The sequence below is a fragment of the Solanum stenotomum genome, chromosome 1, assembly GCF_019186545.1.
Source record: "Solanum stenotomum isolate F172 chromosome 1, ASM1918654v1, whole genome shotgun sequence".
NCBI classification, from domain to species: domain Eukaryota; kingdom Viridiplantae; phylum Streptophyta; class Magnoliopsida; order Solanales; family Solanaceae; genus Solanum; species Solanum stenotomum.
The window spans coordinates 70,770,224-70,788,678 of NC_064282.1; the positions used below are offsets into that span (position 1 = coordinate 70,770,224).

Here is an 18,455-nt window from a genome sequence, read left to right on the forward strand (position 1 = left end):
CACTAGCAGTACTTTTTGCTATCTTTATTGATGAAATTCACATTTTGTTTTAATATGTATGATGAATAGATCATTAAAGTAATGCTTGTGTATTTATCACTGTATTAGCACCAGTTTATTGCAGGGAATTAATTGCATTTTTTTAAAAAAAAATTGTACACAGTTGCCACGGTTCAGCCTTGGCTAATCTTAAAATAAATTTGAAAAATATGCAAAGTACCTACATTTTATTAGCCACGGTTTCTGTCATGGCTAATTAAAAATTATAAATATAATTTATTTTTCAGACAAATAACTTTACCTACGAATAAAGCGTGGCTAAATTTTAGATCAACCCTGGCTAAATAAATGTTACCACGAGTGTAAAAACCGTGGAAAATCTACTCGCGACTCCTGTTTTGGGCACACTACCAACCATGGCCAATTGACTGTGGACAAAGTGTATTATCTATGGTTTATGTATGATTTAGCCATGGTTTTGGGGGTGACTAATGCGCGTGTTTTTTGTAGTGATTCAAGTATTTCGTTAGTTAATGAACACTTATTAGCATGTAATTTGATAACATATTTTTAACACTTACTTATTAGTTAATGAACACTTATTACTGGACAATTAACCAAAATATGTGTCACAATTGATTTCATTTCCATATTAGTGAAGCCTCGCTTTCCATGCTTTTTAGATCCTCGACCATTTTGATTAAAAATTGATATCGGTGGAAATGAAGGATTAATATCGCCTTCATCATTGTGATTGGGCATATTTCTCCTACATGACACATCATCACTAAAGTAATAAGAATAAAAATCATCAGTTTCTCTCCCAATATGACCTTGAACAAATGATCCTTCGATCTTTCCCCTTTGCTTAATTGTTTGCTTGATTCTGCCAATTTTTCTGCATGTATATATGTATATATATGTTAATAAAAGACTTGGAGAATATACATAACTTAGTGAATATTTCAAATGGATACCTCTCAAATGGATACATCCATCTTGTTTGAACCGGACCTCCGAGTCGAGCCTCTTGTACAAGGTGAATTGGAAGATGCTCCATCACATCAAAGAAACCACATGGAAATATCTTCTCTAACTTAGTAGTAATAACAACAATATTTTCCTCCATCCTGTCTAAAACTACTTTCCAACAACTTTCCAGAACACAAGTCTTTAAAAAAAAGACTTACCTCTGTGATTGGTTTCCATATCCTTTCTGGTAGATGGCTAAAAGCGATAGGAATTAAGGTTTCCATAAACACATGGCAATTGTGATTTTTCATACCTATCAATTTTCCTTCATTCATATCTGTCCGCTTTCCTAAATTCTAAGCATAGCCCTCCGACATCCTCAAATTTTTAACCCACTCACAAATTTCACGTTTCTCATCCAATGTGAATGAAAAGCTAGCTTTGGGCTTAGCTATTCTACCATTAGGTAATTCCTACAGCCATAACTCTTTTATCCTACATTATTCCTTTAAGTCCATTCTGGCTTTTGGATTGTCTTTTGTCTTACCCTTAACATCCATCATTGTGTTAAACAAATTGTCAAAATATTTTTTTCAATGTGCATCACATCAAGATTATGTCGTAGCAGATTGTCCTTCCAATACAACAACTCCCAAAATATGCTTTGTTTGGTCTAATTATGTTCAACACCATATCCAGGTAGTCTAGAAGGTGAAGCTTATGTAACTTTTGGTAATTGAGAAACTCTCTCCCAAATTTGATGCCCTGTGAGTAATGGAGGTGGGAGGTCACTTTCAACCTTATTTTTCCTAAATGCATTTTTCATCTTTCTAAACTCATGGTCCATTGGCAAAAACTGGCGATGACAATCAAACCATGTATTTTTTTTGTCATGCTTTAAAGTGAATGACTTACTATTTTCCATGCTAGCCAGCTGTCATCCAACCAGACAGCATCCCGTATGCAGGGAAATCATTAATAGTCCACATTAAAGAAGCACGCATAACAAAATTCTGCTTAGTTGATATATCATAAGTCAAAACGCCTTCAAACCACAATTGTTTGAGCTCATCTATCAATGGTTGTATATAGATATCAATCAAACTTTTTGGATTACGGGGACCTAGAATAACACAACTTAGAAAGATGTAGGGACTGGTCATGCACATTTCAGGAGAAAGATTATACGGAGTAAGAAATACCGGCCAACATGAATAAGGCGAAGCTGCATGAGAGAATGGTGTAAAGCCATCTGAACACATCCCCAATCTAACATTTCTTGGTTCACTAGAAAAATCAGGATATACATTATCAAAATGTTTCCATGCTTCACCATCAGATGGATGAGACAGACACCCGACGACCTTCTATATTCACGATGCCATTTCATATGTGGGGGCAGACCTCATTGATGCATACAACCTCTTTAACTTAGGAATGAGAGGTAGATAATGCATCGCCTGCACTGGGACCATCTTTCTAGCCGGAGTCCCAGTTGGGGAATTCTTTTGGATGGGGTGGCAGCTGGGGTTAGCCGACGACGGGGGGAGGATGATGGCACCGACAACGGACGGTGGTGGTGGCGACAATCGATGGTTCGGCGACGGGGCGAGAAGGGAGAGAAGAGAGAGAAAAGAGAGAAAGAGAATGGGAAATTTGGGGGAAACCCATCACTGCTGTAACATAATTAAATGAAAAGCGACGGACAACGTCTCTTTGTCCGTCGCTTTTTAAAAAATGTTTGACCTACATTTTGATCAAAAAGTGACGGACTAAAAGACACTGTCTGTCGCTTATTTAAAGTGTTGACCATATATTATTGACCAAGAAGCGACATACTTAAAGATGCCGTCCGTCTCTATAATAAAAAAATAATTAATAAAATATATTAAAAGCGACGGACGGCGTCGCTATACATATTAAATAAATGATTATTAATTATATATATATATATATATATATGACGCAAAATTCCGCGAAAAAAGCGACTAACTAAGAGATGCCGTCCGTCGCTTTTTGTAAAATAATTTTATAAATAATTATTTTTATTAAAAAGCGACGGACAACGTGACAAATGGCGTCGCTTTTTGGAGCGACGCCGTCCGTCGCTTTTCTGTCCATCGTTTTTTCGTAGTTTTTTAGTAGTGAGATTATGTGGTTCAGATTATGTGCTATTCTACCTTTTTTTTTTTATATAGATTTTTAATTGGTTGATTGCAATAAGTTCTTGACAACCGTTACAACTCTTCATTCTCTATTGCAACAATAAAGATATTCTTTATGTTAAAAACTTTTCATTATCCTCTTTAATTGTAAGTTAATGATGCATTAGAGGTATTTAATAGATTATTGAAACTAATAAAAAAATTCAAAAAATTGAGAAAAAAGATAAATAAGAATGATGTCCATAGAGAGGTGCCACATAGGATTGCTTAGATTCAACTTTTTATATATATATATATATATAGAGAGAGAGAGAGAGAGAGAGATTTTGAGTATCCCTAGGTATTGTTTGGGGGGTTAACGTTTTATTATAATAATAAAAGAGGCTGAATGACCTTACAAGTTTCTATACTTGACTCGAATTGTCAACTAAACTTTTCTATTTACAATATTGTCAACTCAATACTTAAATTCAATAAAACACAAAATTTTCAAACTCATTTGACCGGCTATTTAATAGTCAAGTTGGAACAAATGCGTAATTTCATTCTCTAAAGGAACGTAGATAGAAATAGAAAATTTTAGACTAAAAATTATTAAAAGAAATAAATAAGAAGACAAATAAATAGATATAAAATTTATCACATCTTTCTCTTTTTCTCAATTTTTTTTCTCTTTCTACCCATTATCACTATCGTTTAGGGATAAGCCTAAATACAGGTAATCCGTCCAATTCGTCCAAAATTTTATCGTTACGCTCAAGATAGTTTGAATTCGGTCAATCTCAATTCATTTAAACCGTAATCCATTTTTAAAAAATCTTCAATTGAGCCCAATTTAGTCTTCAATTTCAATATGTTTTAATCATTTCTATTTGTATTGATGTAATATATGCTCTCATATTGAAGGTATGAATTATTATTATATATTTTATATCTTCTAAGATTTTTCTGTGCATTTGTAACTTTTTATTTTATTTTCTTGAGTTGAAATTCAAATTGTGGTTATAAAAGTTGGTAATAATATGTTAACATTATTGATATTAAGCGGATCAAATTGGGCGGGTCATCGCCCAACCCAATTTTTAGCCCATTTGAGGAGGGGCAGATCCACCATATGTGAAGAGTTGTCAACCGACACAGCTTCGTTGAAATTTTTTAGTATTATATATAATTTTAATGACACTATCTGAACAATTGACTTTTTTGGCTTGTTTTAGCCCATTTTAGGAGGGACAGATCCACTCTATGTGAAGAGTTGCCAACCGACACTGCTTCGTTGAAACTGAACAATTAACCTTAGTGCGAATGGAATTGTCATTCTTTCCAGCATGGCTGAGTTCGAGCCATGACAACTTTTAATTTTGGGTCATTTTATGAGAAAAGTTTAATAGCATAAGGATTTGAACTTCCAACCTCCTATTCATAGTTAAATTAGGCTAAAATTACCAATTGCACTAGAATGTTTAGTACTCTCTATGTTCCTAATTACTTGTCTACATTTTCTTTTTTAGTTGTCTCTAATTACTTGTCCATTTTGATAAATCAAGAAAGAACATTTTTTTTTACCTATTATACCCTCAATTAATTACTTTAAAAAATGTAGAAATTCTTGAAATCTTAAGTTTTTAATTCATCCACTGCATAATTAATAGGGGTAAAATGGTAAACTTATTATGTCAATAATTGTTTTCTTAATAGATGTGTCAATTCAAAAGTGAACAAGTAATTAGGGACAGATGGAGTACTATCTTTGAGGAGCAGTTATACTAGTTTACTTGATTCATATTTTATTACTCCCTCCGTCCCATTTTTTGTGACACTTTTCAGATTTCAGGATTCAAACAAGTTTATTTTTTACTGCAAATTGTTCATATATCTTTTAAATATTTTGAATTGTCAATTATTGTGACTTATAATACTTTTTACACAGTTTATAAATATATATGTTTCATTTCAAAAAAATTGAAGATTCCATGCGTAAATTTCCTGTCAAACTTAAATTGTTAGACTCTCGAAAAACTAAAAGTGTCACATAAATTAGGACAGAGAGAGAAGTACATTTTAAATAGTTTTTATTAATATAATATTGTTATATCAATTATTGATTGTTTATTATTTTTAGATATCGACATGGCTTACAAAATTTTTTGCGTACACCACTGCATTTGAGTCCAAAGTAAATTTGGGCATGCCATGATCCAACCTGATTTTTATTTTAACTCATTTTAATATCTTCAATTTCAATCCGACCCATCCATTTGACACCCCTACTATCATTCTTCCCTCATCCAATCCCCATCTCTCTATTTCTCCCTTTCCCATTTTCATCTTCTTTAATATGTTGGCAAAAAAAATTCACGAATCCTTTTCTAAAGGTAATTGCTTCAATGTTTTAGTGTTTGTGAGATAGAATATATGAAGAGTAACTATTGGGGAACATGGAAGGATAATTTATCGGCGACGAGGTGACAAATTTGATTATTTTGGAGAGTTAAGAGTGATTGTTATGTCTTTGTAAAATTAGGCGAAGTGAAAATTGTGTACATAGCATATTAAGATATTTTCGTGTGATTCATTGGCATTAATGAAAGAAACGTGTTCATGGTGGTTTAAATGATGGACAGAGACATTGTGAACAATTGTGAACAATGAAAACTTGAAAATGAATGATGGTTTTTATTAGTTATTTAGGGCAGTGGTCACCAATAAGGATGTAAGATTGCAATAAAAAATGTAGGTAGGTGGTCAAAGAGAGAGATAGTAAGGAAGAAGTGGTAAGAACAAGAAAAATAAAGTACAAAATAAGTAATGCATCACTAAAATTATGATGTGGATGCTGACATGTCATTTTCATTGTGTGTTTGAATTGCACGTAAAGTCAAAATGTTTTAAAATATTGTGTTTCATTAAATTTAAGTGTTTAGTTATCAAAGTCGTAAGTAGAAGAGTTAAATTGACGATAAAAGTCAAATACATATGTCTTGCAGGTCATGCTGTCCTTGCAATTCAAGTCAAGTACAAAGACTCCTCATTCCTTCATTTAAAAAACAAGAAGTCAAAAGAAGAAAGAGGTGTTTAGAACCAAATATAATATATGGTGGGGAATTTGGATAGTTAAAGGCATTTCGAAATAGTAAAATATATGGGGAATTTGAGCATTTATAGGAGGGGCACATGAGCAGAATTAAGAAAGAGTATAGGTGGAAGTGGATGGTTGATGGATATATGGAAGGTTGGATGTTGAATGGAGAGAATGCAGTATCCTCAGAACTTGGAAGATTGAAGGTCGTTTCTCTGGCATTACAGACGTGCAGCGCAGAGCAATGTCGAGAGCTCCAAGCATCTCATGTTGAGAAGCACTTGAAATTTTGGGATCAATAATTTCAAGTGCTCCATTTGTAATGTTGATTTTCCTTCTTACCCACTTTACCACATCACCGCATTCTGCCTTGTCTGCTTGCCGCCCTGTTATAAGCTCTAGAAGGATTACACCAAGGCTGTATGTGTCCATTTCCTCACTAGCCCTTTTCGTATATCCATATTCTGCAAATACGTAACAATGTTCATTAGTCATCTCAAACCATTAACTTTTGTTCAAAGCATAATTCAGTACCTGGTGCCAAATAACAGGAAGCATCTGAACCCAAAGATGACTTAAATGCAGCTTCTCCAATTATCCGGTCTAGAGCAAAATCGGTCATCTTTGGTTCATAATCAGCATCAAGAAGAATATTAGTTGATTTCAGGTTTCGATGAAGTAAATGTGGGAGGTAATCTTTATGAAGATATGCAAGTCCTTGAGCTACTCCAATGGCAATGCGCAACCTAACACTCCATGGTAATTCAAAATCAGGTTTCCCAATCAGATCCCCTAGGCTTCCTCTTGCTACATATTCATATATCAAGAATATCGCATCATTAGAGTAACAAAATCCAAGAATTTTTGTGATGTTCTTATGCCTCGTCTTTGCTAAAGTATTTATCTCACATTTTGAAGAATGAGTTCCGAAATTCATTAACTTCTTCACAGCTATCAGCTCCCCACTTGGTAAATTCACAATATAAACTCTTCCAAAGGTTCCCCCATTTCCTCTAGCATTCTTATCACACATTTGCATCATCACATCATTCTCAGCAACTCTCAAAGGGTAGAAAAAAACTGATCTCCAACCATTCATTTCGGATCTTTGTTTCCTACACCGCCTTATAATGTAAAATCCAACAGCAGCAGCAATTATCGAAGAAATTGCAACAGCTGAAATTAATAAGGCGGATGTTAATTTTGAAAGATTAACACCCTTAGGCATTGCTTTTTCTTGTGAGCAAGAATAGGAGAATCCTGGACCACAGAGGTCAGGATTTCCTTGCAAAAATGAAGCAGGAAGGCCAGAAATCAATGAAGCTGGAACTCTACCGGATAGTTGATTGAAGGAGACATTAAATAAAGCAAGCTTCAAGTTCTGAAGCTCTTGTGGAATTTGACCAGTAAGATTATTCTGGGAAAGATCAAGATATGTTAAAACAGGCAGTGCACCAAGTGATTTTGGTATTTCACCAATCAAATTGTTATGAGCTAGTGAGAAGGAGACTATCTTTTTGCAATTCATCAATTCAGGAACTGTTCCAGAGAGGTAATTATGCGACAGATTTAAAATGCTCATTACTGGTGAATCACACAAGTTTGTAGGAAGCTCACCATACAAACCATTGACAGATGCAGAAAATCTGTACAAGCTTCTAATCAACCCAAGACCTTGCGGAATTTTACTAGCAAACCTATTATTATCAATCTGAACTTGCTCCAACTGAGCAGCCCCTGATATGGAATCAGGAATTTCTCCAGAGAAGTTGTTGTTTTCAGCTGTGATGAGCTTTATTCGGGGCAATGACCATAACCATGAAGGAAAATCCCCGGAGAACAAGTTGTCGTGAACTTGAAACCTTTCAAGATTCATGCACTTGTTAATGGAGTCATTAGGTATTGAACCATTGAAGAAGTTTGTATGTAAACCAAGATGGACAAGACCTTTGGCTTCACATATACAATTTGGAAATGGGCCAGAAAGCTTGTTTCGTGAAACATCAAAAGATACCAAGTTTGGTAGAGAAAAGCCAACTTTTGGTAAAGTAGCAGTGATATTATTGTTTGATAAATCCAAAATGATCAAACTTTTTAAACCCTGGAACAAGTTTGGTACTATTTCACCATAAAAACCAGAGCTTTGCAAGAAAAGCATCTGAAGCTTAGTAAGTTTAGCAATATCAGGAGGAATGTGAGTGAGGAAGAATGGATTTTGAGATAGATCAAGAATGATAAGTTGAGTTAAGTTAGCAAGAATGAGAGGAAAAGGACCTGAAAGCAAGTTGCTTCCCAAGTTGAGAAATTGAAGGTGTTTCAATGAGCCTATGCCTTGTGGGATCCTTCCTTGTAGATGGTTTCTACTGAAATCAAGAATTTTGAGTGACTGAAACAGATAAATCTGGTCAGGAATAGTGCCCCAAATGAGATTGTTACTGAGATTAAGACTCTGTAAAGAAGCACACTGTGAGAGATGCAGAGGTATAGGCTGATTAAAGAGGTTATTTGCAAGATTGAGATGAACAAGATTAGGAAGTTCACAGATAGAAGATGAGATTGAACCTGAAAGATTGAAACTTACAAGGTTAATAGAAGATATGGAAGAAGAAGATGTACAAGTGATACCTCTCCAGTTACATTCACTTGTCGAGTGTTTAGACCAGCTTGAAAGAAGGGTTAAAGGGTCATTAATAGAGTCTTTAAATCTTAGAAGATTATCACCTTCATCCATAGCACAACTCACAACAAACAATGACAATGACAATGACAAAAACAGAGAGATGGAGGGTTTGCAGATAGTCGCCATTGGAGAAGGACAAACAAGCTCAGGGTTTTTAGTGAAGGAGACAGCTACAAAAAGCCACTACCAACAAAATGTGTATACAATGTACTATCATATTCCACAAATCAAAAATATAATATAATACTTCATCGGTCTCAATTTATGTGACATGTTTAGAATTTTGAGATTTAAATAAATTAATTTTTAATAATATATTTTTTATATATCTTTTAAATATTTTGAATAGTCTATTATTTTGATTTATAATACGTTTTACATAGTTTATAAATATATATATATATTTCATTTTAAAAAATTGAATATTGCATAAGCAAATTTCTGATCAAACTTATATTTATTTGACTTTCGAAAAATGAAATGTATCACATAAATAATATTTTTTTTTCAAAAAGGTTCAAAAGTATTCATATTATAAATGAACTTAAAATATTCTTTTTTTCACTCGTTCATAATATTTCTCTCTTCTTTCACTTATTGGATAAAAAAATGTTCTATAATCTATTAGAATTTATTCAAGTTTGCTCCTTATTCGATCTATTAGATAAAAAGTTCCTTCACAGTTTTGGAATGACTCAAAACTACTTTCTAATTCTAATTTTATATATATCAATAATTTGTTTTAACTGTATTTTGGCAATTATTTAGTTTCGTTTGATTTGTAAAATTTCCTTTTTGAAAGTTCTTGATTGTTCTAAATGCTTGTCTTACCTAGCTAGAAATACTTGTTTTAAATAAACAAAATATATATTAACTAACATGTGAATTAAATTGAATATATATTGTTTAAAAATACTAATTTAGTCGGATAGAAGAGGAATCTAACTATGCATGTATGCCCCCAAAAGATAAATTTTGGTTATAAATTATTGTTGAGATTTTTTCTTTTAAGATGTTTCTTGAGAAAGAGTGTAAATACAATATCACTTAACATAATTATACAAAAATCTCAATAGCTTTAAAAAAACTAAATTTATTAAGTAATGAAAAAAAAAGATATATAACTAAGATATTTTTTTGTGGTAATAACTATAAACTACTACCATTACTCCAACATGAAAATATCAAATTTACAACCTAAAGAGTACCTCTTGTCCCAACCGCCTCCAAGAAAAGGTTAGGACTATTCAGGTCTCAAGCAAAACCATTCTAGGAAAATAAAAAATAAGGTCTTACCAAATATAAACAAATTCATTTTGTTGATCTAAACTATTCACTCTCTAGTTAATCTTCTCAGCAGAATCTAACATCTCATGACACCCCTTGTGTTCTAGGAATGGCTATTCGATCTCTCACATCTTTCTCTATATGTACAATCGCACAAGTCATACTCACATCTATGCTTTGAAAAATCTTCTAATTTCTGGGTTCCATGTGTGATAGATCATTGCCCCCATATTGCCACAAAGACTTCCTTTTATATTTGCTTCCATTTCCTTCGTTTCAACCATTTCAGACTTTGTGGGACATCCTTCTGAACCATTTGGACCTCTGTCCAGTTTTCTAGACCATGTCAAACTGTAGTAATCTAGTGTTGATGAGATTCTATCACCCTTGCCAAATAGAGACAATACTTTGCATCTTCCACATGAATGTTTAGTCTCATCATTCTAGATTTGGTGAGTAACCTGTTTTGGTTTGCCAATCATAAGATAAATCTATGTTTTGGCTGCATAATTTTTGTCCATATAAGATTTGCTTTCCAAAGCCTGGTTTGAGCCCCTATCAGTGCATCATAGCTCCATGTGACTGAATAAGTGCCACATTTTATCAACTTGCATTTTTCATTTTGGTACCAATCTTCCATCTTAGTTTGTTAACTTCCTCAAGTACCAACTATAGTCTGTAGGTGGCATGTGATTCCATATATTTTTATGTTGCTTTATATACACTCCATGTACCCATTTTATCTAGAGAATGTCTTTTTTCTCTGAAACCTGCCATAATAAATTGTCAAATGAAGCTTCGTTCTAATTTATGCACCCCTTAACATTTAGTCCTCCAAATTTCTTTGGGAGGCACACCTTTTCCAAGCAACCAAAGGTATGTTTCTCTGATCTACAATACTTCCTCATACGAGATCTTTTCATTTTCTATTCACTGCCTTAAGTACACTATGAGGTAAGATAAATATTGCACCCCAAAAGTTAAATATCGAAAAGAAGACAACATTGACTATTTGTAGTCTTCCTTCATAAGAGAGTTTCCTAGCATAAGTATTAGCTACCCTATCCGTAATCTTCTCCACGAGTTGGTGACATTAAATCTTACCCTGTTTCTTTGAGGATGGTGACAACCCAAGATACCTAATAAGTAGAGTACTTATAGAGTATCCTAGCATGATTAGTATCTCCTCTTTTAACTCATCAATGATCCCAGCTAGAAAAATATTGGATATCTCCACATTAGCTAGTAAACTAGTGGTATCACTAAAGTGCTCCAAAGCTTCCTGGACTCTTTGAATGGACCTTATATCCCCTTTGCAGAACATCTCCAAGGGATGAAATTTGATATCTTAGAAGTTCACTCATCTTGCTAAGTGTCCGAGTGAGATATTTTGTAACCAACACAAACAACAAAGGAGAGATTGGATCCCCTTGCCTCATCCCTCTCTGTCCGCTAAAGTAGTCATGTCCCTCTCAATTTATCCTTACAAAAAAAATTGTAGATGATATACACACAATAACCATTTGAATAAATGAGCTAGGAAAACCATACCCCTCTAGTTTTTTTGTAACAAGCTCCTAGCTAACCATGTCACATGCCTTTCTCAAGTCGATCTCCATCATACACCTTGGTGAAACCTTCCTATGGTAGTGCCTCAGTAGATCATGACATATCAATACATTGTGTACTAAGACATCCCTTTAACAAAAGTTGCTTGTTTATCGGACACCAAGCTACGAAGTACACCCTTCAATCTTTCACATAATAATTTGGAGATGCATTTATATAGGACATTAAGACATGAATTGGGTCTAAATTGACTAGCCAATTGTGGGGTAGGTACTTTGGGAATTAAAGAAATCATTATAGCATTTAACTGCTTCAAAAGTTCTCCATTCCTAAAGAATTGCAAAATTGCCTCCGTATCATCATTTCCCACCACACTCCAAGACTTTTATAGAAATAACTTTCATATCTATCTGTATCGGGGACCTTATTACTGCCAATGCTAAAAATGGCTTTCTTTACATCATTTTCAGTATATTCACTTACTAATTCAATCTGCTGAACGAATGTTAATGTATGATCATATCTCAAGAAATTCCTTACCTAATAATTCTTGGTGCCACAAATACTTTAGCTATATGATCATATTCTGTTTGAAGAACTTAGTGCTATCTTTCAATTGCATAATAGTTTGTTGAAGCTTCTTGTGCCTGATCACAGAAAGAAGTATCTGGAATTATCATCCCCTAACTGAATCCAAGTTACTTTGCTTCTCTGTTGTAGATACGCATCTGCTAAATAAGAAGATTTTATGAATTTATGATATTGCTCTTTTTCTTTTTGTTGGAGAGTAACATCCATGGGGTTGACATGTAGAGCAGACTGTGCTAAATTCAATACCTCTCTATCTTCATCTGCCTTTGCCACTATTTTTTGTTTCTTCACCACCTGGAACATTTTACATCCTCAAACAGGAATTCCTTTCCAGATTGCTTCTACTATTTTCATAAACTTTGGGTGGCTAGACCATACATTACATTATTTAAATTGTTTAGACCTTCTGTTACTACCATTAATCCTCTCTAGCTTCGCTGGACAATGATTACTTATTACCTTATTGATGAAAGTAGCACTATAATCTGGCATCATGCTCAACTATATTGTGCTTACAAACACCTAGTCAATTTTTGAAAAAATCCTAGTACTTCATTGCTTATCACTCCATGTGTATCTACCCCCTATGGAGGGAGTTTTACGAGTCCACACTTTGCAATACATGCCTGCATGTCTAGTACTTCGACCACCGAGATATGATTCCCACCACATCTATTATCTATATTGAGAATTGAGTAAAATCCCCCATAATGAGCCATTAATCGTTACATCACATGCTTAACCTCTCTAGATACCTCCACAAATCCTTCTTGTCCTCTCTAGTATTAAAAAAATCAAACACTATTAGTAGGAATGGAATTCTTACTCCATTATGTATCACCCGACTATTTACTACTTAAGCATCACTACTTTCTTCCACTACGTGGAAAACATCTGGCCTCCATGTGAACTAGATTCTTCCATTGTAGTGATGTTGTAAGTTTATGATAAATTCCCATCACCCAAATATTTTCCTTGATCTTCTCAACTTTTACTTTTGTTTCAATCATCCCAATTAGTCCTACCCTCTTTATATTGCAAAGGATATTAACGTCCTTTTGCTTATTAGGGCAATTGAAACCCCTAACGTTCTAGCATAACATGATATCCATGCCCAATAATAGGGATATTACTACCTCCCATATTCCTGGATTGACTTGTCACTTCATGTGTATTTATTGATTCATGGTTCCACACTTGAAAGGTATTCTTAACCAACCCCATCTTCCTTTGCTTGTAGTGTTTCTGTTGTACATTATTATCCCTCTGTGTCCTTGTTGCATTAATCCATTCAGTAGTACCCTGCTTTGTTGGAGATGGTGTCATTGTCCTCTTCTCAGTTCCCGTCTTTGTACCCCCAAATTGTGTACGTTGTGGCACTCCCTCATCTACCTTAGTCTTTCCTTTCTTGATCATGGTCAGACCCTAGTCTTTCATCTCTCCTGGTGGTTTATTCTTCCTGCGTCCCTTCATAGTGTGCCCATACATTTTTTTTTGAAGAATTTACATGTTATTAGCCTCCAGTTATATTGAACTTTATGCTCCACCAGATTTCCCTTTCATTTTTAAACATCACCCTTTTTGGCAAGTGTGTATCGATGTTTACTTTAATAAAGAGTTTGGAAAAATTCAACCCTTGTATCTTTTTAGTGTGACTGTCTACCATAAAAGGTTTCACGATGAGACTTCTAATCGTACTCAAACCGATTGGGCTCCAGTACTTGAAATCTAGGCCAGGTAGTTTTACCTATATTGACACTGAGTGAAGTTCATCCATCGTGAGCTCCATCTATGAGGACCATGCCTTTACAATTAATGCCCTGTTGTCGTATATTCCTCATTAAACGACATCATTCTTACTTGGTGCAGTTTCAAATTTAACAAGGACTACACCATTTTGTAGCATTGCAACCTTGTTGATACCTCACTTTGGCTACAATCGCTGGACAAAGCCATTCAACACAACAAAAGAGGGGTGATCCCCAAACACATAGCAGATTACAGAGTGATTCTAATAGGCTATTTCAGTACCAATATCTTCAATTTCGATTTCACATATATGAATCTCACCATGCATTTCTGGTGCAACATAATCCATTTGAAACCTGCATTTGAGATCTTAGTAATATCAAAAATATCCCAGATATATGGTTCTTCATTGGATCTGGCATGGCCTCTACTTCATCAACCCATAACATTTTGGAAGTTGAACTACATAATTCATACCATTCTTCCTGCAACTGCCTCACATCAGTGCAATTTTCCACTTCCAGGTTTGATTGAGTCTCTTTTACCGTTTCTGGTGTGGGTTGAGCTTCATCCAACTGCCCATTTTGTAGCCCGCTGTCTACCGTTGTCCTCACTGATTTTAGACTTTTGCTCACATTTGTCACCTTCAATTTCCCTCCTTCATCACTAGGTTTATCAACCTCGTTGCTTTTCGATGGTGTCGCGCCTTCTTTTGTTGTTCCCGCTTTCGCCCTAAATGTGTGAGTTCCTTTCGTTGTGTTCCCCTGTATGAGCTCTCTTTCCCATGGATGGCGTACATTATGCTAACCTACGCTGAGAGAGACTCATATCATGCGCCACTTTTTAAAAAACAAACAAATATTTATATAAAAACTATTAATCATAGACTTAAACTAAGATATTAATAGTACTAAAATGGATTAAAAAACTAAGACATACTTTATTCAAATTTGAAGGATAATTTTTTTTTTTAAAAATATATATTTAGATATTATTTTTTAAATTCTAATAAAGTATTTTAAGAATCCGCAAACCGTGGCATATTAACTAGTATTTAATAGTTGATAAACATTTTCGCTAGAACGAACATAAATTTGAACCGTTTCTAATAGGTTAGGGGCAATTTTTATCCAATAAATGAAAGGAGAGACAAATTTGATCCAATAGCGGGCAAAGAGCATTTTTAAGACATTTTTAATATGTTAAGGATATTTTTGAACCTTTATCGTTTATTTTTTATTCTTTAACACATTCAGAGTATGGCACACTATTTATATGCTTTATCCATGAATATTCAAAGATTTTTTTACAAGCTTTATAATATTTATATTTTTAAAAGAATTATTTAAGATCAATTAATATATAAATCAATTATTGATATAATATTAACATAATGCTTTAAATATAATTAAAAATATCAAGAAAAATAGATTTAAAAATCATTCCACAAATTAAATCACTACATATGAAGAAGTTACCACATAAATAAATAAATATAAGAAATATATTGGTAAATATATAAACATGAGCTGAATGTTTTTAGTCTTGAAAAATATAATTTTCTACTCTTTCTTATGCTTTTTTAAGAGCAGAATCTTTTAGCTGCTTCCAAAAAAAAAATTGCTTCTATTTCGATTTAAAAGTAGTTTTATTATTGGCCAAAGATCTTGATTTAAAAAAAATAATTTTTTTCTCAAAATAAGTGTTTTTGGCCTCCCAACAACAATGTAAAACATGTTTTAAGTTGAAATTTGGTTTGGACATGCAATTTGGATTTTATGTTTTATTTTTGTTTATAGACATAAAAGTTCTATAAGTTGTGAAAACAATCAAAATAGTCCGAATTCTTTATACAATCTTGCCAAATAAGCAAAAAATCATAACAAAAGTATAATACACTATCACAAAACTATTCTAAAAAAAATACTATATTGATCAAACTTTAGTTCAATAAAAAGGAATAAATAAATAATGATTTGTAGTGTACTATATTTATTGAGCCATTTATTGATCAACATTATTAGTAACTATATCATCATATTCACATTTCGTGAATATGACATCAATCCTTTGGTATTATCGCAAAAAATTATGTGGATATAAAATGGTGGGAAGGTGGGTACGTGGGGGCGGGGGGGGGGGGGGGGNGGTGGACTACAAAATATAAACTTGTTGGTTAATTTTCGTATTTAAAAAATGTGAAATCTGTTAGGGTTTTGCCCTGATTTTTTTACCATAATTTAAGATTTATTTTTCTTTAAAGAAAAGACAAAACATTACCATAAATGTTTTTACTTTTCTTGAAAGGAAAATATAATATTCTTTCATATTTGGTTTATTCTCTCATTTTAGGACTCCTTTTCTAGTAAGAAAAAGTTTTAGGACTCTATAAATATAGGTTTGTTTCTTCTAACACAATAACAATAGTATCCACAATGTAGACATTTAAAGAGTTTAGTTTATGGGGAGATTTATTCTCTCAACAGTTATAATATTTTTCTTTTAAATTAGTTTTCATATTAATAATATTATGTTTTAGTAAAAATAAATAAATGTTAAATTAGGTCTTAGGCCTAACTCACACCCCAAAAGCTAACTCAAAGGGAGGAGGATTGCCCAAGCCTTATAAGGAGTCCATCCATCTCATTAACCACCGATGTGGGACTTTTGTCATTCTTTAACATCCCACCTCACGCCCAATGCTTAGCATCTGGTGTGTGGGCAATTTTGATTTTGGGGGTCCCAACATCGGGTGAGACGGGCCCTGCTCTGATACCATGTTAAATTAGGTCTAGATCTCGAATATTCCACAAAAGTCATGGAATATTCATATAAAGGTCAAATCTAAATCATCCTAGATCGAGAAAACGACACTAACGTCCCTCGAATCATGGATAAATCTTAGAAGAGTAGAATCAAGGGAGGAACAAAATTGTACTCGCATTGATTTATCAATAAAATATTCATGTTTCTTCTTCTTCTTCTTCGAAAAAAAAAGGACCTAATTTAACATGGTATCAGAGCAAGGCCCGTCTCACCCGATGTTGGGACCCCCAAAATCAAAATTGCCCACGCACCAGATGCTAAGCACTGGGTATGAGGTGGGGTGTTAAAGAATGACAAAAGTCCTACATCGGTGGTTAATGAGATGGGTGGACTCCTTATAAGGTTTGGGCAATCCTCCTCCCTTTGAGCTAGCTTTTGGGGTGTGAGTTAGGCCTAAAACCTATTTAACAAAATCATGATATGAGATTATCAAATTAAGCTTTTTTGAAAATTTGAAATTTCATCTTATATTTTATAATCATGAAATGAAATCGCATGTCAAACGATGATTTCATCTTATGATTACAAATCACGAAATGGAATTGCATATCCGAACACCTACTAAAAATTCAAGACAAAAATAATATGTTTTTTTTAATTATACCCTTATACTCCATTTTTTATAATAATATTCAGTTTTCAAGAGATATTAAACTACATATTAATTTCTTAATTGACACAATTTGCACTATGATGATATTTTGGAACGAAGAGAATACAATAAAAAAAATATATATTCTACTTTAATTGTTTTAAAAGATGGAGAAATTACTTCTATCAATCAATCAACAAAATGCAGGTACAATTTAGGGTTTTGGACATATCTAGGTAGAATCTACCATTATCATATGGAGCCAAATTTAAGGAAAATTTTTATGACCAACAATAGTTATATAAGGACACCATTTTTTTGATAAGTGTATTTGTGGGTCCCTTTCCTAATTATCATACTTTCTCTCTCACTTTCATTTTCTCAAATTTTAGTCATTTATTCTTTTGCTTTTTTCTTTGCAAAACCTCTTTTTTATTTTATCTTTGCAATTTTATTAACCAACTTTTCTATGGTTTTTTTTTTTGTAGTCTTATGATCTCTCAGTGCAAAAAATGTATTGATATTACTATTATTTTGTACTTTCACAAATTCACTTGGTTGACTCTTTTTTCTTATTAATTTTTAAATTTCCTTAGAAAAAATGTATCTATACAAGTTTCATTTGAACACTAAACATAAAAAAAAATTCTAAAAGAAAATCTTTAATAAGAAACACAAAATTAATATTAGCAATAATTATTTGATAGATGCCAAGCAAGTAGAGAGCTTAACAAATATGAAAAGATTAAAAAAAAGATAATTGAGTGCTATCATTAATATGTTATTATAAATAGGGAAAAAGGATAAATATACCCCCGAACTATCGTAAATGGTATCTAAATACCCTCCGTTATACTTTTAGAATGCTCATGTCCTTACCGTCCAAATTTTGGTGCGTATATACCCTTGTGATAGACGGCGGGCCACGTGTCATCATCTCAGTGA

At 33.4% G+C, this 18,455-nt stretch overlaps 1 protein-coding gene across 2 annotated transcripts; it reads right to left on the reverse strand.

Annotated features, from left to right (window-relative positions):
* Nucleotides 1-6,075: 6,075 nt before the first annotated feature.
* LOC125868959 (probably inactive leucine-rich repeat receptor-like protein kinase At5g06940) lies at nucleotides 6,076-9,088 on the reverse strand. Of its 2 annotated transcripts, XM_049549525.1 has the most exons (3): nucleotides 7,834-9,088; nucleotides 6,751-7,392; nucleotides 6,076-6,680 (listed from the first exon to the last, which is right to left on the reverse strand). In XM_049549525.1, exons 1-3 carry the CDS (start codon nucleotides 9,020-9,022, stop codon nucleotides 6,322-6,324), a joined length of 2,190 nt encoding a protein of 729 aa, XP_049405482.1. In that variant the 5' UTR covers nucleotides 9,023-9,088; the 3' UTR covers nucleotides 6,076-6,321. The 2 variants fall into 2 exon arrangements, with proteins under 2 accessions (XP_049405482.1, XP_049405474.1); XM_049549517.1 differs by having other exon boundaries at nucleotides 6,751-9,088.
* Between the last annotated feature and the right edge of the window lie 9,367 nt (nucleotides 9,089-18,455).

What these genes read in the sequence shown, in the direction of transcription:
- LOC125868959 (XM_049549517.1), bottom strand. Translation starts at nt 9,022, where the DNA reads ATGGCGACTATCTGCAAACCCTCCATCTCTCTGTTTTTGTCATTGTCA. An exon ending in TTCCTGTTATTTGGCACCAG is followed by an intron (nt 6,681 to 6,750) that starts GTACTGAATTAT and finishes ACGTATTTGCAG; the next exon opens with AATATGGATATACGAAAAGG.